General features: G+C 46.2%; 2 protein-coding genes and 1 pseudogene across 2 annotated transcripts; 1 reads left to right on the top strand and 2 right to left on the bottom strand.

Annotated features, from left to right (window-relative positions):
• The first annotated feature begins 633 nt into the window (after positions 1-633).
• LOC113989785 (von Willebrand factor A domain-containing protein 5A-like) lies at positions 634-13,440 on the top strand. Its single transcript, XM_027724676.2, has 18 exons — positions 634-706; positions 3,206-3,274; positions 4,680-4,927; positions 5,049-5,271; positions 5,601-5,743; positions 5,872-5,986; positions 6,142-6,269; positions 6,414-6,502; positions 6,590-6,734; positions 7,144-7,226; positions 7,528-7,642; positions 7,835-7,999; positions 8,269-8,372; positions 8,626-8,807; positions 8,972-9,163; positions 11,305-11,528; positions 11,796-11,919; positions 12,103-13,440. Exons 2-18 carry the CDS (start codon positions 3,232-3,234, stop codon positions 12,240-12,242), a joined length of 2,463 nt encoding a protein of 820 aa, XP_027580477.1. The 5' UTR covers positions 634-706; positions 3,206-3,231; the 3' UTR covers positions 12,243-13,440.
• A 1,629-nt stretch (positions 13,441-15,069) lies between these two features.
• On the bottom strand, positions 15,070-18,083 carry LOC113989780 (annotated as a pseudogene).
• A 3,656-nt stretch (positions 18,084-21,739) lies between these two features.
• Positions 21,740-24,554, bottom strand: LOC113989787 (olfactory receptor 10A7-like). The gene is made up of 2 exons (XM_039384964.1): positions 24,495-24,554; positions 21,740-22,690 (listed from the first exon to the last, which is right to left on the bottom strand). The coding sequence occupies exons 1-2, from the start codon at positions 24,510-24,512 to the stop codon at positions 21,740-21,742; spliced, it is 969 nt and encodes a 322-aa protein (XP_039240898.1). The 5' UTR covers positions 24,513-24,554.
• Positions 24,555-27,092: the final 2,538 nt, after the last annotated feature.

Raw genomic sequence — 27,092 nt, 5'->3', positions numbered from 1 at the left:
GGTTCCCTTCCCAGCAGCCACTTGCACTTCTGGTGGGGAAATGCTTCCTACAGTAAAAAATGGGAGCCCAACCCCCAACACTTCAAAGCTCTCCCGTGGGGCAGGTGGTGCTGGGCAGCACTCCCCACCCTCTGCACCCTGTCCAGCACTGCTGCAGTTCACTTCCCAAGACATACCAGCTTCACAAGAGCAGGCAACATCCCCAGCAGGCAACATCCTTTCCCAGGCAACATCCCCAGCTTGGAGACCCCAGGATGGAGTCAATTCGCAGCATGATCTCTATTATTGCCCCTGGTTCCCCATTCTGGGCACAAAAGTCACCCTCCATGTGGGTTCTGCATTGGTCCTGCTTCCTTCATGGTTCCACCAGCCTCTCTCAGAGCTGCCCAGAGATCTGGAACACCCCTACACCCAGTGCCTCCCACCCATCCCAGCATGCAGGCTGGCAGCACTTCTGGTTCCCAAGCGTATATATCCCAGAGTGCATGTTTGGCAACATTCCCTTTCCTGGAACTGCCCAGGCACTGCGGCAGTGGTCATGGCTCCCATCTATCCCTGTCGCTCACTGTGAAGACCAGCCCTTCTCCTCCTCCTCTTCCCAGCGTGCCTGGCAACATCCTTCCCTGCCGCAGCTCACAGTTTTCAGGCCCGGGGCCTTTCCTGTATCTGTCTGCCTGTCGTTCCTGTTGCAGTCTGCTGTTTCATGGTGAGTGCATTTTGTGCATCCATCCTTCCCTGCCCCCCAATGGAAATGTTGCAGTCCTGTTCTGTGTGCACATGTGCATTTGTCTGTCTGTTTGTGCTTTGTACCCTGGCAAAGGCTTGGCAGCTTCTGTGTGTCTGTGATTGCTACCCTGTCCTGCCAGGCTCCTTAGTTCAAATGGTACCTATACATCTGGGATCTCTGAGATCAAGGACAGCAGGTTTAGGTCCAAATTCACAATGAGGCACATACACAGTTCATGATATTTCCAATATATTGTAAATATACTTTATATTTCTAAAATACAGGAAATAGATGTGCAAGCAGAGGAACTTCATTATGGGGATCCTTGAAGGCAGGTATCAGTAAATCAGGATTTTTACTATAAACAAAGAATCATATCTTCAGTCTTTTATCAGTTTAATGTCTGTTTCATCTAATAGGAGCTATCTTATGGGCGCTGAAGAGAATGAGGCTGCACACCACACAGATTTCCATTTCGGGATTTGTCCATTGATAATTTTTGGCGTTCCCCTTTTATTCATATTCTCTCATAAATAGCACATGGTGTTTGTCTTTTAGTTAACCAAAATTCCCAGGATTGTCCTAAACCAGTGCTTTGATCCCACACATTCACCTTGCATTATGTGGTGGCTGTGTTCAGCCATGAGAGAAAAACACACACTATCATGCAGACCGTTGAAGTAGTTTTCCACTTTGAGAAACACAGCATTCTCTCTGTCAAAGCACTTAGCCAAGATCAGTCCTCCCTTTTGAGTCCAATTAACTAAATGCAGGTGCAGAGTGACTCAGCTTCTGCCAATACTATCTCCCCAGGAATTCCTCTGATGAAGGGGCCCTCCAGAATCAGGAGAATTATCCAAATACAGTTTAAAGAAACTGACAGCACAACTATGGAGTAACAGACATCATCAAATTCTGATTTAATTCTAGATTAGTGACGGTTTTTTTGCTTCCCTTGTGACATTTAAGTAAGCTGGGTTTTCCTTGTCTTTTCTTTGTTCTGTGTTCCTTGAGTCATGTTAATACTTCAGCTGGGCTGAAATATTCTTCTGGGACATTCTCACTGGGAAGACCATCTGGGCCAAGTTTCTTGTGACCCTTCCTCTTTATCCTTTCTCTAGAAGGATATTTTTCTCTAGAAAAATGTTTCTTACTGGGACCCACTGAGTGCACCAAATGCATTACCCCAGGAGATAAGTGCTGGTTCACAGTGATCCCCAAGAAGAAAGATATTTAGGTTCTGCAAAGTTTCATTTGAAACGTCATTGCTTAGAGCTAACACTAGAAAGAAAGAGAGAACAGCATCAACAATCTTACACCCCCTTGGACGCTGAGACCCTCAGGCTGTGCAGCACTGAAAGAGAGTGCAGCACTCTGATCAGCAGTATATTCCCTGTGCATGTTCTGTCTCTGTTACGATGAGCTGACTGGGGTTATCCTGTGGCCATGGGATTGGTGCAGTCCAGCACAAGCCTGAAGACCAAGCAAGATGTGCAGCACAGCACAGTCCTGTCCTGTGCCTCCTCAGATCAACTGCTTCAGGGGCCACGAATTCTGAGGTACAATGATCCCCCAGTCAGGATCACTACAGCAGAGAATGCACATCCCTCTTCTCTTCCTTGTTCTATTCCCCCTCACATTCCTCTCATTCCTCATTCATTCCTTTGCCCCATTCTCACTCCCTCTTTCCGAACTCTCTGGCAGTCCTCCTCACAGGGGTTTAGAACTTGATCTGAATGTATCTGAATGTATTGAAATACCTACTTTTATACATAATAATATTGAACTGAATCATACTATTGTGCAATTTAGGGGTTAGATGTAATCGTTGAATGGGTATCTAGTACCATTTTAGATGTCCTGTCTGTTCCAAGATAGACACCCAATGCCAATATCTGTAGTACAGAACCCCCAGGAGGTAGCTAGAAGGAATTTCCTCACCTTTGCTAGGATCACTCACCCATGCTAAGCCTTCTCGCTGCAAATGACCCTCCTGTCCAATGTTTTGACAACAGTCAAGGCTCTACTCAGTGTTTGTAAGAGTTTACTGACTGTACATAGAACTGGTGGGTTTAGGTGCCTAACTGACAGATCAGTCACAAATCAGGCACTTTTTATAATCCTCTCCCTCACAGTCCACATAACTCCAGTTGCTCCTCAGCTCTGCCATTGTCCTCTTGCCTCCCATTTTTCTGGATGTGCATCCATACATCCCAGACACAAATTAATTCATCCATTCTTTTCCCCATTTCCCCAATGTAAGGATGCAAGGAGTTATCTTGACCCATGTATGTGGGTGTGAGCTAGAGATCATGGAGGAAGGGAAGATTGAAGTGCCCAGGTTTTTTGTTCTTGCTGGTTTTTTGTTTGGTTTTTGGTTGATTGATTGGTTGGTTTTGTGTGTGTGTGTGTTTTGTTTGGTTGGTTGGTTTTTCCCCAGAAGGTCCTCGTAGCTCATTTTTGCTCTTTTCCTCATAGAAGTTCTCTTCAACCAAAAAGTCAAGATGAGGAAAAGTGGTATCCTGAGCAAACAGTATATGTGTAGGGGTAAGTTGGGGACAGAAGGGTGGCACCTGTGAGTGGTGGTGAAGATCTTAGCTGAGGAGTAATGTGGGAAGAACGGATTTTTTGGCTGGTTGACAGGCAGTCACATCTCATCATGTTCTGGGAACCCAGGAACATGGCCTGTAGTCAGCCTTTACATTCTGTCACTGGCACAGCAAACATTCTGTAAGCGTGATTCATCTCACTCATAGTGCTGAAGGCTTTCCAGGGAAATGATTACAAAGTAGTAGGAGGATGTAGGCGAGATATCTATTACTGTGGGAAGGTGGTAACCCTCCTCAGTGCATCATCTCTACTGTGGAGCTAAATGAACCCCTGTGGTTGCCTGATACCTTAGTACATCACTTGATAAGTGAGTTGAATCATCCTCTCCAGGTGAACTCTACCATCTTAGGTACACCGTCTCCTTGCTGATATTACAGCAACCTCTATGACAGTCTTATACCTTCCTTTGCAAAGTGTCACTCTCTTCCTCCTACAGTGTTGCACCATTCTTGACAAAGACACTACTCCAATGTATTTTACCAACAGGTCTGATGCCTCACTGATGCCCAGCCTTCCCCTAAAATGAGTGTTCTTTACCTCAAAGCAAGGGCAAAGGTATGGAGAAGGTTTCCCTCCATTGGCTGCTGTCACAGCAGATAGAGAGATAACCAAGACCATCTTCCAACCAAATTCAGATCTACACATTGTTGGTCTCAGATAAACCATAGGCTACAAGTATGACAGATGAGAAAGGGAGGTCAGTGAGAAATATCTCTGCTGTCAACAATGAAAAGGAGATAAATCATGGAATTACAGCATGGGTAAGATTGAAAGGGACCTCTGAAGATCATCTAGTCTAACCTCTGCTCAGGCAGGGTCCTGTAGAACACATTACACAGGATTGAGTTCAGACAGCTTTTGAATATCTCCAGAGAAGGAGACACCAAAACCTCTTTGGATCTCTCTGGGAACCTGTTCCATTGCTCAGTCACCCAAACACAGCTGGCCTTGGCAGTGAACACTGAAGTAAGTCTGCTTGGCACCTCCTGCCATATGTGTGAAGCTCCAGTGTGAGACTCTCTCAGGCTATGTGCTGGGGGGCAGACAGACTCTTCTTAATGTCATGGTAGGCCTGAGCTAAGATGAAGCATGGCAGGTGGCAATCTGAGGGCACAGCTGCCATGTGCTTTGGACAAAGAGGGGCTTAGAGAGCTGAGAAACTTTGGTCTAAGGGAAACTTTGGCAACCTAAGGGACCTTTCATTTCTGTTTACCAGCTTCTGCAACTGACATTTCTGTGGCAGGTTTGGACACAGAACTCTTTTCCACTACAAGCAGACACCTTAAATTTAAAGATTCCTACAGACAATCAGGGAGTTTGAGAATTATTGTGTCTTCCTCAGGTTTATTCCAGAGGGGAATATGGTTCTTTTCTTCCTATCCTGAAGTGGAGCTGGAAACCGTGACAGTAAATGTAACCATTCAGGACTTTGTGGCTGATGTGGTGTCTGAGCTGGTTTTCCGCAACGTGCAGCAAGTCTCCAAGGAGACCATGTTCATCTTTCCTGTGGATTCAAATACCGTTGTAGACACCTTCCACGCTACCATGGGGGACTCTTTCATTGAAGCAATGCTCTGGGAGAAGGAGGAGGTACTGGGGTTGTAGTGGGAATGGGTGGTTTGTGGACTGGGTGAGAGGATCCTGTGTATTTAATTTCTTTCATTCATTCTTATGGAGACCTCAGTGATACATTTTTCTCCCTTTGTGGCAGGCCCAGAAGCTGTGTAAAGCTACTCCAGGCATGGAGAATTTAAGATACCTGCAGGATCAGTGGGATCTCTGGGGTCGTGTGTTCGCTTGTTTCTTGGGAACTCTGCCTCCTAACGGGGAGGTGACCATCAGCCTGTGCTACGTCCAGGAGCTGCCACTGCAGCCGGATGGGGCTGCCCAGTTTTGCTGGCCACATGAACTGTTCCCGTGGATAAAATACACCAGTGAGTGATGCAGGGAGGAACAGGCGGCTCCCCAGCATCCCTCAGGGAGGGGCTGGGGATGTGTATCTGCAGGAGTGCCTCAGTGAGAGAATCTGAATATTCCCCCTTGCCCCTCATAGTCATGAACCCCACAAGTCTCCTCATATATACCATAGCAAGAGACCCCACAGACCCCTATGCAAAACACAGTGTGTGTCTACAGATTCACCACCACCACAACTAAACACTACAGTGAGGGACTTAGATGCCACATTTTCTCTCTAGAAATGAGAGACAGAGCCCCACCACAACTGAGTGCTTCAGTTTCTCACACCTCTCTCTCCTTGCAGGTCGGATCTCTTCCAAGGAGGAGATGTCCAAAAATCTGCACTTCAGCATCTCCCTGAAGTCAGCCCATGGTGTGTCCCATGTAGTCATTAACAGCAGCCACACCCCTTTGCAATACACGGCTTCTGATCACACATCTGCTCAGGTACGTCACTGCCAGATGCTTCCCAAAGTGGGAGAGTAGATAAGGATCTGCAGCCTGCTGGTGCTCCTTAGGACTCCTTAATCCACTTATTTGGTTCTCTTTTCTCCACACACCCTACTTATCCTCAGGTATTCTTGAAATCATCACCCTGGATGCAGGATGATCTGAACTTAATGGTATATTACAAAGGGCCTCACACCCTCAGTGCTGTGGTGGAGAGGAGAGATCCTAAAGCCCCACCTGGTGAGTGAGTAGGGTGGAAATAGGCATTAGGGAGAGGGTATCAGGGAGAGTAGGAGGATCTGGGGGCAAAAAGTCAGAGCTGAGGGTAAAAGAAAAGAGACAGGGAAGGATGCTCCAGTCTATAAATCCTTCTTGTTTCCCCACACACACCCTAGGCTCTCTGCTAGGACACCCTGTTGTGATGCTGACACTGATGCCAAACATTCCTGAAGTAGTGCCCAGTCCAGGCCATCTGGGGGAATTTCTCTTTCTCGTGGACTGCAGCCTCTTCCAGGATGCACAGGTACCACTGGACAAGATCTTCAGGGGACATTTTCCTCACCTGTCATGCTCAGGTGATGGGGATAGAGGCAAGCTGCTTCACGTGGGCAGATGTTCTGCTTAACTTCCCCATCTCAGTTCTGCCCATCCCTCCGTCTCTCCACAGAACACACTGTTATTCCTCCTCAAGAGTTTGCCTCCGGGCTGTTACTTCAACATCTACAGTTTTGGGGCCACTTTCAAAGCCTTCTATCCGTGAGTTCAGGGTGGTAAGGGAGTAGGGTCAAGGGGTAAGTATAGCATGACTTTTCTCCCCCTGACACTCTGGGTGCCTTCCCACAGGCAGAGTGTGGAGTACACACAGGAAAACATGGACAGTGCTGTGGGGCGCATCTCCTCCATCTGCCCTGATCTGGGGGGCTGTGACCTGTTGGGTCTCCTAAGGTCTATTTACAGCACTCCTCTCCTTTATGGGCACCCCCGTCAGGTATGAGGGGCCAAAGGATTTTGGGGAGGGGAATGGGTGTAAACAAATGTAGATTTCAGGGCTAAGGGTGAGATATTCTGATGCTGTTTGCGAGGAGAGTTGGCATGTGAGAGGCATCCTCATGGGAGAAAGTGACACCATCTTTGGACTGAGCAGCTTGGAAGGACTTCTATTCAATTGTCCTGCACATGAGGGAGCTGGATCTTCCTTGTAGGGTGTCTCTTTGTGCTGAGAGGTGTCCTGGTGCTAATGAAAGGAGACTCACAATCTCTTTTCCTATGTCAAGGCCAGTGGGCATGAGAGTGTAAGGGAGCAAACTGGGAAGGCCGCCTGCATTTTAGAAGAGTGTCTTTCCTATATGGGGGTTCTAAGACCTGAGAATCCTTGTTTCCTTTCCTCTCTCCCTCAGCTTTTTATCTTCATTCAAAGGAAGATCTCCAGTGAAGAGGAAGCTGTCATGGCTGAGGTCTACCGTTACCGAGATCACCACCGGTAATGCCTACACTCTTCACCTGGTGGGCCTCCTCTCCCAGTCTTTCTCTGCTCTTCTCAGCAGTATTCCTCTTTACCCTCACTAAGCAATACCTCAGTGCACTCTTCAGCTCCAAAACCCATTCTCATGGTCATCAGGCAACATCTCTTATCCCAGAGTGAATGGGAAGACACAATATCATTTTCATTTTTACAATTAGAAGCTTCATTATCTCTCGAGACTTTGTCCTTTGGACCACTCTTGTTCTTTGTGCCTCTCACCTGTGTCCCACTTCTAACACCTCCCTCTTTTCCTGTACAGGTGTTTCTGTTTTCCTGCTAACAGATGTGTCAACTTTCACCTTTCCCAGGCCATAGCCCTGGAGACAAAAGGTGAATGTGTGTGCATCCACTCTAGAGTGGACATGGCATCCAAGGTAATGACCTAGGTACCTGAGCTTCCAGGATCCCCCCTGCTCTATTCAATGCTTCCCATGTCTCACATAAACATGCAGTGCAATTCAAATACCACCATCCACACAAATTCCAAGACCCCTCCCAAATTCCCATCATCCCAGAACTGGGAGGGAGTCCAAGTGGTTTGTGCTCTCTGCTTCCTGTGTCACCAGGCAGTGAAATGTCTGCAGCGGGCTCTGCAGCCTATGGCCAGTGGGATCTCACTACACTGGGACCTTCCACCTGGCCTGGAGGTGTCACTGATCAGAAAAGCTCCTGAGATGATCTTCCAGGGACATCAGAGCTCCATCTATGCCCAGATCCATGGGCAAGCACAGGTGAGAGGGATCCAGGAACCATATGCACCAGGGCATGGTTTTCTGGAAGGTAAAGGACCCACGTCCTGTTCCACCTTCCCAGTACTGAGAGTCTTTCACCTGCGTTAGACCTGGGAGAGACCATTATGAGGGCTCTGTAAACCTTCATTGCCTCTGCTCCAAGCACGGGTATCTACTTCCTTAGTAGAGCAGGAAGGGAATCTAGGTAGCCAGGCTGCCTGGGCCCAGAATATGAACTTTTCTGTCTGACTCTTCCCTTGCGTTACTAGGATGCAAAGGTGGATGAGGGAGCTGTGACTCTTCAGTACCATGTGGGCAATCAGTTCTTCGATTACACACTCAGGTTCTCATTGTCCTCATCATCAGATGACAGGTGAGAGGGTAACACACCTTGCATGAGGCAGAGTGACATTGGCAGGGTCTGCAGGAGGAACAGCAGAAGTCCTTCACTTGCACCCTGAGGTGGGAAGAGAATCTGGGTATCTGGTGCTCCTGCCTTGTCCCTTCTGTGCTGACCTTGGGAGAGGAGCTCGATGACCATTAATCCACTGCCCCCTCCTCTTTAGTCCATGTATCCCTTGCCCCTCCCCGAGGTGGAACCAAGGACTAACTCCCTGCCCCTGCAGGCTGCCAGTGCATCGCATGGCCCTGATGCACCTGCTGTGGGAACGAGCCTGGGAGGGGACAAGCAGGACAGAGAAGGACACCTGGCAGAGCACAGTGAAGTCCAGCCTCACCCTGGGGGTTCCATCTCCCTTCACATCCAGTGTGGCTGTACGGATGAAACACAGGGACGCCTGGCACCACGGTAAGGCTGGAAACAGTGGGGACACTGGAAGACCTGGTGGTCTGATGCCTTCTCGCCATCTGCAGCCCCTGGTCCTGTGGGCCTGACCACCCTTTTGCCTGTCTCTAATACCCACAATTCTACCGCTACCTCCCTGCCTTTCTTCCCGGATTCTTTGCCTCCAGACTCTTCCACGTTGCTCTCTCCCTCTTTAAACCTGGTTCCCTGCCAGTTGCTCTGGTTGCGTGGATTCAGGCCTGTGTTCTTCAAGTCCGCCAAGTTTTGGATGGTTCAGAAATGCCAGTTATGCCTTGAGATGCTCGGTCACAAAGCCCCTGACACTGAGATACTCACCCAGCTTTCAACATACTGTAAAGGTAAGGAGAAAATTCTTGGCTGAGCATTCTCAAAATGTGTTAGACTAGGGCTGAACTTTCAGAATCACTAGACTTTCTGATTGTCACTATGCTGGGGATGGATGGAGTGACAGACCTACAAAAGTCCATGGGATTGAGTGCATCCAAAAGTGCCAAAGGAGTGGGCTGATGCCACTGCCACTCTATCATCTTCAAAAGATCATGGCAAATGGGAGAGGTTCCCATGGCTGGAAAATAGTCAGATGTCTCACCCATCTTCAAGAAGGGGAAGAAGAAAAGTTCAGAGACATACAAACTGGTCAGACTCCCCTTAATCTGAGGAAAGGATCTGGAGCAAATAATCCTCTTAGAAGTGCCATCCTGTATGGGTTTTGAGAAGAAAATCATGCCTGACCAACCTCACTGCTTTCTTGAATGAGGTAGCTGGAACTGTGAGCAAGAGAAGGGTAGTGGATTCTCTATACCTTGACTTTAGCACGGCCTTTGTCAGTCTCTTAATTGAGGCATCAATGAGATACTGGCTGGGATAAAGGATCAGTAAGGTTGGTCGAAAATTGGCTAGACTGCTGAGCTCAAGGAACAGTTATCAGCAGTTCAGAGTCCAGCTGGTGCCCAAAACCCTGTGCAATTCCAGAGAGATCTCTCATGGTAGCAGTACCATTTAATATCTTCGTTAATGACCTGAACATTAATGGACAGAGTACGCTCCCAGCAAGTTTATGAACAACACCAAATTGGGAGCAGTAGGTATGTAGTCAGTACAATAAAGGCTGGAGAAACGGCCTGACAGGAACTGTGTGACATTCAATAACAAAAATGCAAAGTCTTGCATCAGGAATGGATCAGGAATTGGATAACCCTATGAACAATATGGGCTCAGGACATGCACGTTGAAGGAAGCAGCTCTACAGGAAAGGATCTTGGGGTCCTAGAAGACAACTACTTGAACAAAAGTCAGAAGTGTACCCTGCAACCAAGAAAGCCAACAGCATCCCAGGTTGCAGAAGCAAGACTATAGCCACTGTGCAGGGAGGTGATTGTGGGGCATTGTGTCCAACTTCTGCTTCCTTAACCAGAAAGGTATCGACACACTGGAGTGACTCTAGGGAAGGGCCACTGAACTGAGATGGCTGAGCACATGGCATGTGAGGAGAGGTTGAGAGAGCTGGGTTTGCTCATCTTTTAGAAGAAGATATCTGTCTACTTGTCTAGTTGTCTTCCTTCAGTTGGCTGACTGAAGGAAAAAAAGAAAAAAAACAGAGGAAATTCTTTTTCAAAGTGCCCAATATTAGGACTTGAGGCAACAGACACAAATTGGACCATGGGAAATGCTGACTGGGTATGAGGAATTATTTATTTATTTATTTAATCATAAGAAAAATATAAAAATTGGTGGAATCTCCATCCTTAGAGATATTCAAGGCTTGACTACACAGATACCAGAGTGAGCTGTTCTAATGAGACCTGCATTGAGTAGGAATTTAAACAAAGAAGACTTCCAGAAGTCCCTTCCAACCTCTGTATACCTTTAGGCCAGTCTTAAATGATGCCTAGTTTTACCCTAACTACTCTGTGCCCAACTGCTTCATTTTCTGACATAATAACTTTTCAGTCTGCTCCAGAATTGAGCCTAGGACTATAATAGTCATGGGCTGTGCTTGGCTCTCTTCATCTTTGCTCTCTTGTGATGCAATGGTGCTGTAGCTCCAAAGAAGTCTTATATCTTAGAATGAGGAAAGGAAGGACTCATGGTGATGTTGGTGGGTTTAAGAGTGGATGATGCAGAAGGACCACTGTGGGACCCTCAATGGTGAATGTGAGCCATAATGGGGGAAGTGACAGGAAGGAATAACATGAGTGATGCTCATGGGTGGAATTAGGCATGTTCCTACCCAGAGAGAATTACTCTGGGTAAACTAGAGCATATAGGACAAATTTTTAACATAGCTGTGACATATTTGAAAGACCTGAAGTTACTCTGGGAGGTCTGGAAAAAGTTCCGGATGCTTGTGTATGACTGGAAAAATTGAAAAATTTTGAGAGGATGGAGTAGAGTTAAGTATACTTGGAGAAGGCAGAATTTAAGGTTAGTGGTCATTGCCCATCTCCATGTGAGTTGTGTGAACATTTCTGTCTTCCAGAGCAGAAGCTTTCTCCTGAAGAACAGGTGATGGATGAGCTGCCAGCATTTAACATCAGTTGGGACTGGGCAATTTCACCGCTGGCAACAAGACTGTGTGACTTCTCTGGGCTCAGGGCAGTGGTGGCACTCCAGAAAGCAAATGGCTGCTGGGCCCTCACCACAGCTCTGGCCTCTGCCTTGGGGCTCAGCAAAGCTGATATTGAGGGACAGAGGCCCAGTGAGGTAAGGAGATCAGGGACAGGAGGGGGACACTCTCATGAGCTGAACTTTCCTGTTCCAACCAAATTTCTAATCTGAGCTGAACTGAGAGGAAGAGATCAAGGCAGTGGAGTTTATCCTCTCTGCTTGTGGAAAAAGGACGTGGAGGGTGTGGGATGAAATCCAGAGGTACTAGGGAAGTTTCTGATGTTGAGGATTTCAGAAGCTTAAAGAGTTTGTTTGTATGCATTGAAGTCTTCTTCTCCTTGATTGTTCTGTTTTCCCTCACAGGATGTGGAGCCAGCTGTCTGGGCCACAGTTTTGGCCTTGGTCTGGTTGCACAAGTATAAGTGGAAGGTACCTTGGTCAGAGCTTCTGGTGGCCAAAGCATGCAGGTGGCTGCTGGACCAAGATGGTAAGAAGATTTTGCTGTGAGGAGTCACACTCTGGACTTTTCCCACTAAATCCACAGCTGACACCCACTGATTCATATTCCTCTTTCCCAGTGCTCCTGTGCTGCAGTCTGTGAGACTGTTGGTACACAACGTATTCCCTTACTGAGTTGTAGTCCCTCTCTGCATTTTCTCTCTTCTTGCAGAGGTCCAACTGGATGAATGTCTGGAGGCAGCAAATTCCCTGCTGGGCTGCTTTGTGGAGCCCACTGTCTTCAGGATGTGCACTTACCTCACTGCTGGGGGTGGAAAAGAAGCTAGGTGGGAACACAGTCAGGAAAGCTGACCCAAACTAGTCAAAGGGACCTATCACATGCCATTAAAATCACACCCTTGTGGGATGGAGCGAGTGAACTGCTGAGTGGGTGCTTAGTTGCTGTCCATGGCCAACTCACCAAAGCTGGCTTGTTCACATATTTGTTCTCTACCATAATCACTGTGTTCTGAAAAATAATGCTAATCACAAATACTAAAATTTGCTTCATTTCCATATTCTGCTTTTCTCTGAGATTTACTCAGTCATCAGTTCAAAATACCAGACTGCAGGGAGAAAAATTTGTTAAGATAATACAGGAAAACACCTTCATGTATCTGACTGTCTGTTTCCCTCCTCTCTTCCTGTGTGCCTTTCTGGCTTTTTAAAGAAAGGTAAAAATAATGTTATTTGCTAGAGGAACTTTTTTTTTTCTTTCTTCTTTTTTTTTCCCTAAAAAACAGTTTGTCAAGTAAAGGGGTGGATTTCACTGGATCACTGCAGTGTTTACCATAGGTGTCCAGTGCTATTTCAGCTGTCCTGAGATATCTGAACCACCTGTCAGGTAGGAGGCAGGATAGAAGGGACTGGTTTTCTGAGGTGACAGCTGGGGAGTGAGTGAAATACCATTGTGGAATGAGATTTAGCTGCCTATGTATTGAAGTCCAGTGCCATTTATGATGTTCTAGGATTTTCAAGCATATTAGGTTTACATGACAAGGTTTTGGTAGTGGGGAGGCTGCAGCAGTGACCTCTGTGGGAATCCCCTATGTGGGATTTTCCCATGCCAATCACAGGTGGTTCCAAACCAGACCCACTTACAGAGGCAGTCAGCAAAGCTGGTGGCCTCCCTGTAAAATCACATGTAAGAAAAGGCAAATAATGCTATGCAGACAGAACAGGAGGGAAAAGAAGAGTGAGAACAGCAATGCAAACACCACAGTAAGAGAGGGAGGAGGAGGTATTTCCCTACAGCCCATGATGGAGCAGAGATTCATGCTGCAGCCCATGGAGGACACTCTGCTGGACCAGATGGAGATTAGCTGAAGGAATTGCAACCCATGGGGAGGACCTGTGCTGGAGCAGAAGAAAAGTGTGAGGATGACAAAGGTCCAGAAGGAAATTGCTGTGTATTGGTCAGAGTGTTGCCCGTAATCCGAAAGAAACACAAACCAACAGAGTGCCGGTTTATGCGGTGCTTTATTCGGGGCCCCGGGAACCTGAGGACTAGCGTCCCAAGTCAGGATTCCGAAGACCCTCATTTTCAGTTCAGCTTTTATACACAAACAAGTTTACGTGCAGTTTCCACGGCAAAACAGTTACAGTTTCCACAGCAAACCAGGTGCAGTTACAAACAAGCTCACAGCAAACCAGGTGCAGTTACAAACAAGCTCATGCTCCATACTGATAACAATTAATAATCATCTACTCTAATCATAAATCTGCTTAAGTTGTCTTACCCCTAGAAACTGTTTAACAGACCCTTACTTCATCTTAGGTAACAAATTACTATATCCTAGGTAACAAATCATTATATACATGCTTGACTAGATCCTTTGATTATGGTTTCCACTTTTTCAGCACACAAACAAGGTTACTAACTTACTTCTTTGGAGTGTTGCTTTTCTAGGCCTACTCTCCTACTAAGCCTTAGCCATTCTACTACTAAAATTTAAATTGCTTTGCAACAAGAGGCCCCAGTCTGCCATCCTCCCTGTACAGATGGCAGGGCTGGGGAGCAAAGGAAGTCAGTAGAGAAGTGAAGCTGCGCCTGGGAATAAGGGGACATGGGGGAAGGGTGTTTTAGTTTTTGCTTTTATTTCTCACCCTTCTACTCTATTTTTAATTGTCAGTAAATTATATCAGTCTTCCCCGAGTTGAGTTTGTTTTGCCTGTGACAGTAATTGCTAAGCAAATACCATATCTTTTTCTTACCTCACAACCTTTTTCATTTATTTTTCTTCATGTCCTATTGAAGAAAACGAGTGAGGGAGCAGCTATGTAGGTGCCTGGCAGCTAGGCAAGGTCAAACCCTAAAAAAATTCACCATATTTTAACAATGGTTACTTTTCTACATCTACACTTTTCATGGAGATTTTTTGTGTAGTTCAATCTCACACTTAAGTTACCCTTCACGCTCCATGCATAGTCAAAGATGATAAATAGGTATTTCTTCTCATGGGGTTATTGGATCTGAAAGCAAAAATAGTATTTGGTGTTTAGAATCTCACACCAAACTTTTGGAATTTCCAACAAACAACAATAATTCAACTGCTCAAAATCAGGACACAGTGATTCCAATATGTAAAGGTTTGGGGGTGAGGCTGGGAGGAAATGGAAAGCAATGATAATTTACTTTGGAAAAGAACAACGTGCAATTATATGGGTAATTTACAGTACAAAGCAGATAATGTGAACGAACATTTATTTAGCTTTAAAGTGATGATAATAAAGATGCACATCATGCACTCTAATTGCCATAGCATGTAATGGACCTGATGTAATAAAGCAAAAACTCCAGTGGAGACATATCTAAATGGACACCACCAAAACCCTTCTCTGCGTTTCTCCTAGTATTTTCAAATAAACATCATGACCTATTGGGCAGTTTCTGGAAGTTCAATACTGGGCCCAGTATTGTTTAATTTATTTATCACTGGTTTGGATGAAGGGGCAGATGCATCCTCAGCAAGTTTACTGATGATACAAAACTAGGAGGAGTGGCCATTAACCCAGAGGGCTGCGCAGCCCTTCAGAGGAACCTCAACAGGTTGGAGAGATGGGCAGAGAGGAGCCTTCTGAGATTCATCAAGGGCAAATGCAGGGTCCTGAAGCTGAGAAGGAACAATCCCAGGCACCGCTACAGGCTGGGCGTGACCTGTTGGAAAGCAGCATTTTGGGGAAGGACCTCGGGGTTCTCACAAGCTGCTTGTGAACCAGTCGTGTGCCCTGGGGGCCAAGAAGACCAATGAGATGCTGGGTGCATTAGGAAGAGCATTGCCAGCAGGTCAAGGAGGTGATCCTGACCCTCTACTCAGCCCTGGTGAGGCACATCTGGAGCATTGTGTCCAGTTCTGGGCTCCTCAGCACAAGAGAGACATGGTGCTCCTGGAGCAGGTCCAGTGGAGGCTGTGGAGATGGTTAAGGGACTGGAGCATCTTTGTTATGAGGGCAGGCTGAGGGAGCTGGGCCTGTTCAGCCTCGAGAGATGACTGAGAGGGAACCTCAACAATATCTGTCAGGGTCTGAAGGGAGGAGGGACAAGGCTCTGCTTAGGGGTGCTGAGCAATAGGACAAAAGGCCATGGGTAGAAACTGATGCACAGGAAGTTCCACCTGAATATGAGGAAGAACTTCTTTACTGTTGTGGTGGGTTGAGCTTGGCTGGACACCAGGTGCCCACCCAGCCGCTCTATCACTCCCCTTCCCAACAGGGCAGAGGAGAGAGTAAGGTGGGAAAAGAAACAACTCGTGGGTTGGGATAAGGCAGTTTATTTAAAGCAAAAAAGTAATGCGAAGCTTGCGCGCGCAGAAGCAAAAGATAGCAGGGTTTGTTCTCTGCTTCCCATGAGCAGCCATGGTCGGCCACTCCTGAGGAGCAGGGCTTGGGGATGTGTGATGGTTCCTCAGCAGGCAGCCATTGGAGACAATGAATGCCCCTCTCCTGCTCCGTGCCTCAGCTTTTATAGCTGAGCTGATGTCACATGGTCTGGAATGTCCCTTTGGTCAGTTTGGGTCAGCTGGCCTACTTGGGTCCCCTCCCAGGATCTTGCCCTCAACTAAGGAAGGAATGTCCCAGTGCTGGTGCTGTGCTCAGCAGTGGCCAAAACACTGGTGTGTTATCAACACTCTTCCAGCTGCCAATGCAACGCACAGCATTGTGAGGGCTGCTGTGGGGAAATGAGCTCCAGCTCAGCCAGACCCAATACAACTGTGCAGGTGACTGAACACTGGAACAGATTTCCCAGAGAGGTTGTGGAGTCTTCCTCACTAGAGATATTTCAGAACCATCTGGACACAATCCTGTGCCAGGTTCTCTGGGTTGACCCTGCTTGAGCAGCGAGATGGGACCAGATGACCCACTGTGGTCCCTTCCAGCCTGACCCATTCTGGGATCCTGTCATTCCGTGATTCTCACACATACACACACATTGAGGTGTGTCCCTTTTATAAAAGAGCCCAATTATAAATTATATTCTATAAGCATATATAAAGCAAAGGGAAGGTGAGATAGAGACATAGGCAGGCAGGCATGCACAAAGGGTTTGTGAGCATTACCCTGGATTTGTTCTGTTCCATTCCATATATTGTTCTGTGAAAGTTGCTGCCATCAGCGGGTCAAAGTTGCATGTATAATGAAATCTTTACAAAATCTTCTTCAAAAATAGGTCAATATTTTCCTCTTATTCCAGTGATATAAACTGTTTGCTACTGGAAAATTAACCACAGAATCACGGAATCATTTTGTTTGGAAATGATTCTGAGATCATCGAGTCCAACCTTTGACAAATCCAGTTGCCTTATCAGCTAGACCATGGCACTCAACTGGACCATGGCACTAAGTGCCACGTCCCTTCATTTCTTGAACACTTCTAGGGATGGTGACTCTACCTCCTCCCTGGGAAGCCTCTTCCAATGCCTGACCACCCTTTCCATGAAGAAATTCCTCCTAATGTCCAACCTGAACCTCCCCCGGTGCAACTTAAGGTTATTTCTTCACATTCTATCACTTGTTGCCTGGGAGAATAGACACCTTGTTACAACCTCCTTTCATGTATTTGTATATAGGGATAAGATCTCCTTTGAGCCTACTTTTCTCCAGGCTAGAAAACCCCAGCTCTCTCAGGTGCTCCTCATAGGACTTACCCTTGAACCTTTGCTCATGAAGTGCTCATTTCCTGGAACACAGAGGAAGCCTGATAAAAACCCTATTTATTTCTGTATAATAATCTGCAGCCTGTTAATTTTTGCATGGCAGCTTTGATGTCATTGTTCCTCATGGTGTAAATGACTGGATTTATCACTGGTGGCAACACAGAATAGAAAAGAGAAACTGTGAGATCTGGAGCTGATTGGGAGTTAGAGACAGGCTTAAGGTAGGCAAAAGAACCAGTGCTAACAAACATAGAGACCACAATGAGATGGGGGATGCAGGTTGAAAACGCTTTATGCTGGATTTCCTTGACAGGAATTCGCAAAACCACAGTGAAAATCTGAATATAAGACATACTTATAAAAACAAAACAGAGGGCAACTAAAAAAAACCTAAATGTAAGAACCCCAACTTCACTAAAATATGAATGAGAACAGGAAAGCTTGAGAAGCTATGGAGCTTCACAAAAGAACTGTGCAATAATGTTGGACTTGCAGAAGGTTAAAGAAAAGATGTTCCCAGTGTGGAGAGCAGAGTAAGGGACACAGCTGAGCCATGCACTGGCTGCCATGAGGCTGCAAGTGCTCCCCTTCGTGATGATATTGTAGTAAAGAGGTCTGCAGATGGCAATATAATGATCATATGCCATGACAGTCAGTAAATCAAGTTCAGCAGCACCAAAAACATGGAAGAAAAAGACTTGGGCAACACAGCCGGAATAGGAGATGGAATAGGAGATGGTATTCCATAGATTCTATTCCATAGAAAACTGGCCATGGACTTTGGGAGGGTGACAGAGATGGTTGAAAGGTCTAAGATGGACAAATTCAGCAAGAAGAAGTACATGGGGGTGTGAAGGTGATTACTGGCAGCTATAACCACAATAATGAGAAAGTTTCCCACCATGGCAGTCAGAAATAACATAAAGTGGAATATCTGCAGTTCTCGAGTGTCAGAGAATCCCATGAGAAGGAACTCAGCCACAGTGCTTTGGTTAAACATTTTCTTTCCAGTGTGTTGGTGAAAACTCTGAAGAGAAAGTCAGGGATTTTGGTTGAGACTTGAAGGTCTGCTCTGTAGTCTCTCCACCATCTGAATTTCACAGCTACCCTAAACATGTTTTGCTCACTGAAGACAAAGTTCACAAATCCCACATCATGTACCAAACTGTCAGAAACAAATCCTTCAGTAATCACAGTTCCATATATGAAATACACGTGTATGCACATACATACTATATGTATCACATATATATGTCTAGTCCACATATGATTTATATATGTGTATTACATAGAAGTTTTATATGCATATCTCTCTCTATATATGTGTATATAAACACTGCTCATATTTCCTATAATTATTTTAATATATGTTCATGTTCATATTTATACATACATACCTATATATATGTATGATGAGATCCCATAATCTCCATGATGAAGATCCAGTGTAGCAGATTTTTACCCCAGAAATATGTAGAGATAGAAACAGGAGTCCAAACGTGTCTGCAGTGATCCAACATGGACCTTTCAATGTATTTCTCCCAACAGCAGTCAGAGCTGCTAATATCACCTGTTATGGGGTGTGACTTCAGCCTTTGCTAATGGGATCCTGGTGCCTAAATGGAGTTAGAAAGTGCCAATTGAGATGTACTTCCCCTCTTGGACTTTCAGAAAGTGGCAGGTAATCAGCAGCTTCATGTAAATATATTAGCAACCTTAGGGCATCTCAAAACATGATAAACACACATTTAAGAATCAGCCTCCCACTGTAGGATGTTTTTCATAGGAGACAATCTCCCTTGATTACTGGAGAGAAAACATCAGAGTGGATTCCTGTGACCTCCTGTAAATGTCCTGCCTGAGGATGGACTGCAAAACCCTCTTTCATTGCTAATAAAATAAACACTTCTGCTAATAAAAGGAGTGCAACATGATTAGTCTGGATCTAAATGGACAATTCTAGATCTCAAAACTGAGTTGGCTAGATGAATACTTAAGTCTTCTAGGTCCCTACTTTTCTTCTCAGTCAGGGATTCACCCATCTGCACAAGAGAATTCATCCTATTGCTGTAGGGCATATCCAGTCTGAAAGAGAAAAACCATTTATGGTCTCTAATTAGCTTTTCCAAAATGTTATAAGTGCCTGCAAAATTAACTTTTTTTCTTGAACATGTTGCAGGGGGAGTAAATGTGGAGCAAAATGCTCAAAGTGACCTTGGAAGGGGCACAGGGCTCTGTGTGCTGAATCCATGGGGCAGGGGAATGAGGGGGGGAGACGCTCAAGAAAGACGAAACAGCATAAAACTGGGCTCTCTGCACATGGCTACACACAAACAGAAGCTTGCCAGAGCTCTGCAAGCACAACCCTGATGTCCCTGGAGTACCTGAGCTCTTCATTTGACCGATTTTGTGCCACATGAGGGATGTACAGGAAAGACAGGCAGGGACAGAGGGAAGGGGTTTCCTTCTATGTGAAGGAGCAGCAATTCTATGGGTGGGCAGTGGGCCAACTGGGAACTTGTGGGAAAGATTCCTATTGTAGGCTTTGTCCTCAAGCCCCAACCTCCTTCCTGGCATGTCAGTCCAGTATATCCCCATTTTCCTTCTCTTATGGAGCCCAAGATAGGATGCAGCATTGTAGGTGTGGTCAGGTGAGTACTGAGTAAAGCACACTAATCACATCCCTAGATTTCCTGGCTGGTCTCCTGCTTGACAGATCCCAGGATGATGTCAGCCTCCCATCCTGGCAAGGAAACAGTAGAGGAGATCCCACAGGTATATTCTGTAAAGGGCAAAGGAGCACAAGAGAGCTCAACATGTCTTCAAGGCAAATCTCCTTCAAGCATGAAAATGGTCCTTTTAGATACACAGGAAAACAAGCAGATCTATCAGGGGAGCAGCTTGGCCAAACAGTTGAGCTCCAAGGAGAAGGAAAACATGTATGAAGATGCATAAACATCTATTGCCACAGTAAGCGGAAAAGAACAAAGCTGGAAAGCACGGGCTCACAGCTGTGTGGGGCTTGTGATCCAGAGAGAGCAAATGAAGAAGAGATTGCCCAGAGAGGCTGTGGATTCTCCCTCGCAGGAGATATTCCAGAACTGTCTGGATTCAATCCTGTGCAATGTGCTCAAGGAAGAGCCTACTTGAGCTGGACCAGATGACCCACTGTGACCCCTTCCAACCTGAACCATTTTGTGATTCTGAGATTCTCCACGGTGGTCAAGGGACTCTTTGCCTGCCCCCTAGGGTGCCTTCTCCCCCACCTTCTTTTCTGACCTCGGTGTCTGTAGGGATGTTTCACAATTTCTCACTCCTCTCTCACAGCTGCTGTGCAGTGTCAGTCTGTTATCACAGAGCCACCACCACCATTGCTCTTTGGCTCTGTTTTTGGCAGTGGTGGGTCCGTCTTGGAGTCTTGGCTCTGTCTGACATGGGGGCACCTCTTGCTCTCTTCTCACTGAGGACACCTCTGCAGCTCCCCTTCCACCCCCAACCCTTGCCGTGCCACCCCAATATAAATACAGCGTGTGGTTTCACAGCCCTATCCCAACAGAAACCTGTGCTCATAGCAGGTCACTAAACTCCATCCACAGAGAGAATGCTGTGTATTCCTTTGTCCCTTTGGAAAGTTCCGTTTCCAGTAAACAGATACTTAGAGACTTTTCATTTGCAAACCCATGCCATGGTGACAGAATTTATTCCCATGGGAGTCACAGACGTGTCGTGTCTGTGGATTCTGCTATTCTTTTCGCTCCCATGCTTCCTGACTGTTTCTCCTTTCTGGAAACCACATTTTCCCACACCGTTGATCTGAGGGGAATGCAAAAGTCCCTGTATGGAACCAGGAATAAGTCGTCTTGGATGCTTTTATAACTAATGGCATAAGGATATAATCATAGAGGGAGACATAGAACTGGGCCAGCTTTCCTTCTGGAGTTCTTCATTACATTCCTTTGACTTTCAAGAAGACTCAGCAATAATCTAAAACTACTCAGATACCTCAAAATTCAAAATTAGACAACCTCATCTCATCTAGAGCACTTCCACACAGGGTATCACTGCAAAGAAGCATAAGTTTCATGTATGCCATGGGTTACATCCACAGGCCCCATCGTTGTATCCAAAACAGCAACTACAGAGAATGTGGAAATTTATCCCTAGTGGGGTACAGTTGCATTAAATCTGTATTTAGGTTTCTTAAGGTGTATGCTGATTTCTGACAGCAGAAGACTTACCTTAGTGGAGATGAATCCCAAGGTGCTTTCTTAGACTCAGAGAATCACATAACCTCCTGAATTGGCAGAGAACCACAAAAGTCATTGAGTCCAACTTGTGTCCCTGCACAGGACACCCCAAGAATCCCACCATGGGCCTGAGAGTATTGTTCAAATGTTTCTTGAACTTTGGAAGGTTGGGGCTGTGACCACCACCCTGGGGAGCCTGTTCCAGTGTCTGACCACCTTCTGGATGAAGAACCTTTTCCTAGTATCTATCCTAATCCTTCCCAACACAGCTTCATGCCATTTCCTCTGGCCCTGCACTATGTGAAATTTCTCTTTGATTCTGCTGTGTCCACTGAGCTGGTGAACCTTACACACGCACCAAAAATGGAAATAAGATTTTTAATACACACATTCATGGGCCAGAACAGACTTATTTCTTCACCAACACAGCCATAGTTACGATTAGTACTTCTCTCACTTCTTTATTCCTCAGGCTGTAAATCAGGGGGTTTAACATGGGAATTATGGTTGTGTATATGACAGCAACAACTTTCTTAGTGTCTTGTGAATTACGGGAATTTGGTCGTAAGTAATTCAAGGTTCCACTTGCACAGTACAATATTACAACAATAAGGTGTGAGGAGCAGGTGGAGAAGGTCTTGTGTCTGCTCTCTGCAGAGGAAATCTTCAGGATGCTGGAGATGATGCAGGCATAGGACACCAGGATGAGGCAGAATGGAGTGAAGATGACCAGCACTGTGGCTGCAACCATCTGCTTTTCATACAGCGAGGTGTCAGTGCAGGAGAGCAGGATGAGCGGGGGAATGTCACAGGAGAAGTGGTTAATCTTCCTGGGCCCACAAAAGGGCATCGTGAACACCCAAGCTGTCTGCACCACAGACACAACATTGCCACTGCAGCAGGACAGCAGGACCAAGGAAAGGCAAACTCTGGCATTCATGATGACAGTGTATCTCAGGGGGTTGCATATGGCCACGTAACGGTCATAGGCCATGGCTGCCAAAAGGTACCATTCAGTGGCTCCGAAGAAAATCACACAGTAGAGCTGCGTGGCACAGCTCATGTAGAGGATGCTCCTGTCCTCTGACAGGAAACTTACCAGCATCTTGGGGACAACAGTCGATGCTGTGGAAACATCCAGGAAGGCCAGGACCCGGAGGAAGAAGTACATGGACGTGCAGAGGGTGGGGTGCACCGTGACCACGCAGATGAGAAGGTTCCCAACGACAGTCAGGGTGTAAACTAAGCAGAATGTGAAGAACAGCAAGTGCTGCAGTTCTGGGCGGCTGGACAATCCAGAGAGGACAAATTCAGTCAGCAGAGTGTGGTTTCCTGATTCTGTTTCCTCTGTTGACTCCATCTGGGAGGAATCAAGCAGACAGACTGTCAGAGCTGTAGTCACATGACGGTGCTTCAGCCAGTTACTCAAAGAGTCTCTTGGGAACTGCTGGAGAGCTGCTGGATCAAAGGGTGTAACTGTAGAACAGGCTGAGCTGAGCAAAGTAAGAAGGCAACGACTGCAGTGGGAGTGTGCAGTGTCAGCGCTCTCCAAGTGGCATTGTTTGGGACAGTGACCAAACCTTCGACTATGAGGAGTTAGCATTTAAGGGCTGGCTCCATTCTGGGCATAGGGTTAATTGCCAAGAATATGTGCTCCCCTCAAATGTCAGGTCTGTGCTCCCAGCTGGTCCCATAGGCACTTTCTGCACTGAGAGGAACACCCAGCCGACAACTGAAACGCCCACAGACCTAAGAAAGAATAACCATTTTGCTACGTAGGGAGCAGTGGGCATTGCTCCTTGCACTCTGCTGGGACCTGGCTTTTTCTACAGAGTGGAACTGACAGGGCAGGCAGCTTCCTCCGAGATATCCAAAGTTACCTTTAGAGCAACTCAACTTTAGGTGAAAGCCAGGGAAGCTCAGGCTGTGGGAGGCTTTAGCTCATATTCACGTCACTCCCCAGCTGTCAGTGGGACAGAAAGACTTCAAAGAGCCCAGCTCTGGGGAAAGCACCCCCAAATGGAGGAACCAGAAGCTGTGAAGGGAAGACCTAAGCCAACTCCTGTCACTGGAGGAAAGCCCAGCTGACAACTGAAACACCCACAGACCAAAGAAGGCAGCACCAAAGCAAACCAAACCCAAATTCTGTCTGTAGGCAGGCAAAGGAAGAAGGAAAAATTACAGGGAGAGGTGCCCACAGAGAACGGTAAGAAAGTGCAGAGGGTGAAGCTCAGCACCATTCACTTCATTAGTGACATTTCCCCGTTCTCCCGAGAAGTTCTGCTGTGGGTGCAAGGCCAGGGGCAAATTCAGGCAGTGCTGGGCCAGCCGTGGCAGCTCTGTGTGCTCGTAATGTCTGAGACGGGAAACCGACGCACTGAAAGAAAGAAGAAATTAGCCTGACACACAGGAGAAAGGGGGCGTTAGTTGTGTGCCCTTCAGACACGTCATCTCAACAGACCTGGCACCCAGACAAGGACACGCTGTCAAAGCAAGAGCAGAGCACACAACCCTGCCATGACTCAGTCACTCCTCGGACTGACTTGGTCTAATTTCTCTTTTGGCTATAACTTGCCCTCTTTTGTCTGTGGGTTTTTTGACATGAACATGAAGGTGCAAGCTGTAGATCCTGGAGCCACAGGCAACTTTAACTTGTAATCACAGTAACTAAACTCCTAAAATTCTCAGACAGTTAATGGTCTGGTGTATTCAAAAAGAATCTTTCTGGGTTTGACTGATTCCATTAACGTAGAAATGAAAGAAGACTCTTTTGAGTGATATCCCAATATAGCCTGTGCATGACAGATAGAGAATGACATAAAAAACTCCCTGCATTCTCCACTGGCACACATTCACACTGGTTTTCTCAATTGTTAGATCCATGTGGCTGAAGCGGAAGCTTCTTGAGTCTGCTCTTCGAACCCATATGAAAGTTTTAGACTATTGCTTTGAGCATTAGTTCTTTATTTAAGTCAACGTCCCTCACAGCAGTCATTGTTTCACTGACAGGTTAGTTTTTACTTCCTAATGCAGAACACCTCTCAGACACAACTCTCAATTTGTGTAATTCGTGCGTAGTGGCTCTGAGGCCCTTTAAGTTTTGGCCTTAGTTCTTCCTTGTATTTGCTTTATACATTCACAATAAACAGTTTGAAGTGTCCTACCTGCAACAGTTCTGCCATCCAATTCCTCCAATGTGGGTCACGCAAATTTGGATACAAGTATTTCCCTTGTTTTCCTACATCAGGGATAGCGTTGGGTTGATGATTCCTACGGTCAGCTTACGTTGCAGGTTAAAAGTTATATTTAAGTGCAAATGATCTCCTGCCACAGCTTGAGCAATCTGTTGATATTAGTACCTGGCATACTCCATAGAAAGTCAGCCAAAGCCTTGCCTCACGGAGAGGAAGAAAAGGAATTTTTAGATTTGGTTCAACTCCGTTGAGCTGGCTGCAGCTGAAAAGGCAGCAACCTCAATGCATCTCTTTTTTTTTTTTCCCAAGAAGTGAACAGCTGAGCTGCCTCTGACACATGACTCACTCCAGGTTTAAGAAGAGTCTCTTGAAAGCCCTAATTGCCCTGTAGGTGGGATTGATTTCAGCTGATTTTAGGCAGGTCAGGGATGGTGGTTCAGAACTATGCTCCCTCTGAGGGCAAGGGGATGTCCCCAACCAATTACACACTTACAGTAGCAGCTGAAATGCTATTCCGACTGGCAGTTTTCCCTCCCTTGCCTGTAAAGTGGGACAGGAGAGACTCCTTCAGGCATAGGCATGTCATGTCTTACATGTCTAACTCTATGAACTGTGCATCCCGAGCCAGCTGGTGATCAATTTTTAACCTAAAAGCTCTAAGAAATATCTGGGAACATCAAGGGATATGTGACTCCAAGGACAGAATTAGCCTGATAAAGCCTCCTGCCTTTGTTTAATTTGACTGGGTACCTTTAGGGGCCATGCTGTCTCTTGTAGAAATTTCATTCAACTCCAGCTGCTCACATTTCAATCTTCAGTCTTAAGTGACTACTTGTCAACTTTGAATCATTTACTCCTGTGAGAGGCTCAAATGACTCAAAACAACCAGCCATGCAAGGGGTGTTTTGCTGGGGCCGGGTTTGCAAAGGGAAAGAGGAGAGTGTTTTGTGCATGGTGGCGAAACCTCTGCTCTGTGTAAGACACAGGGGGTGAGCAGCCAGTACTGGAGGCTAGGTTTTGAGCCAGATAAGGGAGAAGGCTCACAAGAAGCAGACCCTGCAGAGGCAGGATAGCACATTTTACCATGCCAATTGTCATCCCTTTCACAACTGGCTCAGTTGAAAAACTGCCCCCACCCTGGGGAATGTATTGGGACATTCACATTATTCATCACTTCTGATGGGGCATAATTGGCTCAACTATGCTGATGTGAGACAGCTGTCATGTCTTCGAAGAACCATCGAAGACCCCTGAAGCGCCCCCAACTCATTTCTGGGGCTTTCACCAGAGGACTTAACATGATCCACAGCGTTACATCAGAGAGTGTAAAATTCCCCCCTGCCCTGCCAGGGGAGGTACCCGGGTGTTCCACCGAAATCTGAGTGTGTATTAACCCACAGAATTTTGTGATTCATGGGCTTCCCCCATCCCCAATGGGTCAAGACTGTGACCATCACCTTCATCACTGTGACATCAAAATTGCAACAATGAAGCCTTGTCGCAGCATCCTTGGGTGGTGAGATCTTTCTACTCTTATCCTTTCTTTCTCTTTCTTTTCCATTACACATTTTCTTAAGTGTTATTTTTATGCTTTTATCTTGCTGTATTACTATAGATAACTATAACCAAAAACTGCTTTCCTTTGCAGCCAATTTTTTCTAAAACAAATATATATATATATATAAAATAGATAGATATATATATATATATTTAGAAACACCAATCATTCAGTGTTACTTCACTCTAATCCACCCCAAGGGATCTATTAACAAGAACCTGAGTTGCCCTCTGGGGCGGGTTGTAACAGCCCCTTTCCCTTGCCTTTTTCCCCCTCCTCTTCCACTTCCATCCTTCCTTGCTTCCTACTTTCTTTCTTTCATGAGCCTACAAAAATCAACACAATTAATGGTTGTGCTGGTTTAAAAACCCGAGGGGGAAATTAACCCCACTCAAGCTGCCCCCTTTCCATAGCAGAGGAAAAATACTCGGAGAGATTATAAATTGGAATCACAATTTACTGAGGAAACCACAAGAATCATAACAACAATAATAAAAGATTGTACAAAAGAGGGAATGGTTTACCCAAAAAAAGGTTATCCACCACCAACCAAACAAAAACACTCCCTGAAGAGAGTGCCCAGTGTGTTTTTTTCCAGCCCGTTTATGTTTTCCAGCCCAGAAACAAAGGAGAGACAGAAAGAAAAAACAAAACCTGGAGAGATAGTTCATCCAGAATAAAGAGTTCTGCTGCTGAAATGCCGACTCCGATGGCAGCAGCAGCAGCAGCAGTTGTGTCTTCCCATCTCCAGCAACAGTTATGGCTTCCCCTGGCTGTGCTCCACTGGGGCTGCCAGTTCAGCAGCACAGAGAAGGTCTGTAGTCATGTGGAAAACAGGGGGGAGGACCAGCAGAGGGACCGAATCTGCCAGAGTCGATGGGCAGCGGTCCCTCCGCTGGGGCAAGCCAGCCAAAATGGCAAACTCCTGGGTTCTGGCTCTTGGCTTTTCCTGCTGAAAACCACATCTCTGCTGTGACGTGGGTGGTGTGGAATAAACACAGCTAAAACTC

This window comes from Pipra filicauda, unplaced genomic scaffold (genome assembly GCF_003945595.2).
Source record: "Pipra filicauda isolate LSUMZ 115617 unplaced genomic scaffold, ASM394559v2 scaffold388_size762695_pilon, whole genome shotgun sequence".
NCBI classification, from domain to species: domain Eukaryota; kingdom Metazoa; phylum Chordata; class Aves; order Passeriformes; family Pipridae; genus Pipra; species Pipra filicauda.
Note: the sequence above shows the minus strand (reverse complement) of the source record. Positions and strands in the feature narration are given on the sequence as shown.

What these genes read in the sequence shown, in the direction of transcription:
- LOC113989785 (XM_027724676.2), top strand. Translation starts at nt 3,232, where the DNA reads ATGAGGAAAAGTGGTATCCTGAGCAAACAGTATATGTGTAGGG. An exon ending in CCCGTGGATAAAATACACCA is followed by an intron (nt 5,272 to 5,600) that starts GTGAGTGATGCA and finishes CTCTCCTTGCAG; the next exon opens with GTCGGATCTCTTCCAAGGAG. An exon ending in AGGGACAGAGGCCCAGTGAG is followed by an intron (nt 11,529 to 11,795) that starts GTAAGGAGATCA and finishes TTTCCCTCACAG; the next exon opens with GATGTGGAGCCAGCTGTCTG.